This window comes from Crassostrea angulata, chromosome 6 (genome assembly GCF_025612915.1).
Source record: "Crassostrea angulata isolate pt1a10 chromosome 6, ASM2561291v2, whole genome shotgun sequence".
Lineage (NCBI taxonomy): Eukaryota > Metazoa > Mollusca > Bivalvia > Ostreida > Ostreidae > Magallana > Magallana angulata.
This window is the reverse complement of record NC_069116.1, coordinates 61,615,990-61,618,664: the sequence shown is the minus strand read 5'-3', so window position 1 is coordinate 61,618,664 and position 2,675 is coordinate 61,615,990. Positions and strand designations below refer to the sequence as shown.

At 35.0% G+C, this 2,675-nt stretch overlaps 1 protein-coding gene across 1 annotated transcript in view; it reads right to left on the bottom strand.

The window, feature by feature from the left end:
• Window positions 1-771: 771 nt before the first annotated feature.
• Window positions 772-2,675, bottom strand: part of LOC128188956 (uncharacterized) — a 6,027-nt gene continuing 4,123 nt past the window's right edge. The window contains exon 5 of the mRNA XM_052860295.1: window positions 772-1,000. Coding sequence (XP_052716255.1) covers window positions 845-1,000 — 156 coding nt within the window. The 3' untranslated portion in view covers window positions 772-844. The remainder of the gene's footprint in view (window positions 1,001-2,675) is intronic.

Genomic DNA, 2,675 nt, shown 5'->3' with positions numbered 1-2,675 from the left:
AAATCGTTTATAATCGGTATATAAGCAGTTGTTTAAGGTCATCTCGAGAATTGCAATGCTCAATATATGATATGACTGTAAAATCGTCTTGTTACAAAGTGGCTCAATGATAAACATAAGAATATGTGGGGGATTTTATTTATACAGGAACTATTTTACAACATTGTTCAGATATTTTGTATATAACTCCATAAAACTGATTTTGTTATGTCCATTGTTGCTCAGGTGAGCGGTGTGGCCCATGGGCCTCTTGTTTATCATTTGGCAACAGTTTTGGTCAGTTCTTGGCAGAAACAAGCCAGTTCAAGAAATGCTTACATTCTTATCCTCTGATGTGCAAAATGGCTGCACATCCCACTTAACGAATTGGTCAGAACAGCGGTTAAACAAAGAAATATAAAAATTTGAACTTCTAAATTTTTGCAAGGATTTTTTGCTCATATTTGAATATAGAAAATACATAGTACATACGGGCATGTTTTAAAATGATAGAGCTTTTATTTGCACAATTTAAATTGTCTTTTAATTAACAAAAGGCTGCTTTGTGCCAAATTTGGTTCAAGAGAAAAAGTAAGACTTGTTGAGAGTTTACAGACGGACGGTCGACACCAAGTATTCAGAAATGTCCGTAGGAAGCCTCGATAGGGGTGAGCTAAAATGACGTGAACAAAACTTGGTTTGTTAATCAATTAGTTGAAAATGTTATAGAGTGCGATTTACGAACTGTGTGAGTACAGTCATCAGGTTCTTTTTTGGAGATGGAATAAAAACAAAACTTAAAACAACTTTATTCAATGATTTACACACTTATAGATGATTGAATCAGTGTCTACACTTGTTCATCTTATACGTGGTCCTCCAACCAAACAACGGTGGTCGTATTGACTGCTGTGTGACAGAAGTTTGCTAAATGTAGACTGATCGAGTGCAGAGTGGCGTGTGCCTCCGGTAAACTCACTACGCGTCCAACTTGACCTGTAGCTAACTGCATTATCTTCAGCTACAAACAAATTGTCGTTGTCATACTACTAAAATTTACTCAAATAAGTTGTGTTTAAAATTTTAAACTTAAAAGTTATTAAAATTCAAAATGTTTTCTGTCTTTGAATTGTCCTCAAAACCAAATCTGAATAATATAATGCATAAATATATATTCACACATCAACTTGATAAATGAAATATGCAACAGTGCAATGCATCAAATGTATAGTTAAAATAAAAACAAGAGGCCCATGGGCCACATCGCTCACCTGAACAGCAGTTCCTTGTAACATTACATTTCGTAGCATATGCTTTTTCTATTTTAAACATTGAACCCCTTTCTGGGGACCCAGTTATGGTCCGAGGTTTATGGTTGGCTTGAACAACATAAATAGTAACATAGGAATGAAAATGTGTAGCACTGCGGTGGGACCGCACGTACACAACCTGAAAAACTGAACGTAGCAGAGTTCCACTTCAAGAGGAATAACTCTCAGACTGTACAGAACACAAGAAAGATAACAATTGGTTCCACTACATTAGAGTTTACACAATTTGAGGATCCTTGCATAGTAATCTCACAAACTGTAGCATTATAGTTCTCGAGAAAAACTTTTTAAAAACATTTTCAATATATCTTTCTATGTTAAACTTTGAACCCCTCTTGGGGCCACAGTATTAGTCCAGTGCTAAAGTTTTAATTATTTGGAATCTACATTATTTAAGGATGCTTGCCTAGTTATCTCACAAGCTGAAGCATTATAGTTCCCTAGAAAAAGATTTTTCAACATTTTTCCTCTATATTTCTATGCTAAACTTTGAACACCTCTTGGGGCCCCAGTATTAGATTGAGATCACGGCTTTTATAATTTCGAATCTACACTATTTGAGGGTGCTGACGTAGTTATATGACAAATTGATGCATTGTAGTTCTCGAAAAGAAGATTTTTAAACATTTTCCATACATACCGGTATTTCTACATTTAACTTTAAACCCATCTTGGGTCTCTAGTATTAGTCCAGGGGTCACTATTTTAAAACTGTCGAACCTTCATTATCCAAGGTTGTATGCATGATAGTAATCTCACAAATTGAAGCATCGTAGTTCTCGAGAAGAAGATTTTTTAACATGTTACCTTTATATTTCTATAATAAATTTTGACCCCATCTTGGGGCCCCAGTATTGGTCCGGGGGTCACGATTTTACCAATTAGGAATCTACATAAGCGAAGGATGCATGCATAGAAATTCCACAAACTAAAACATTGTAGTTCTTGAGAAGAAAATTTTTAAACTTTTCCTTTATGTTTTTTAAAATGTTTAAATTTTGAACCCCTCTTGGTGCCCATCAAATGTCCGGGAGTTACAATTTTTTGAATCTACATTATTTAAGGATGTACATGTATGCATAGTAATATCCCAAACAGTTGCACTTTAGTTCTTGAGAAGAAGATTTTAAAACATTTTCCTACATATGTTAAAATCTAAACCCCTACTGGGGCCCCACTTTTTGTTCGGGGGTCACGATTTTTACAATCTTCACTATATATACAACCTTTTGTGTATGTATTAGCATTTTTGGTGAAGTGGTTCTTGAGAAGAAAATTTTTAAACATTTTTCATATGTAGTTCTATGTTAAACTTTGAACCCCGCCTGGGGTCCAAGTCTTGGTCCGAGGGTCACGATTTCTACA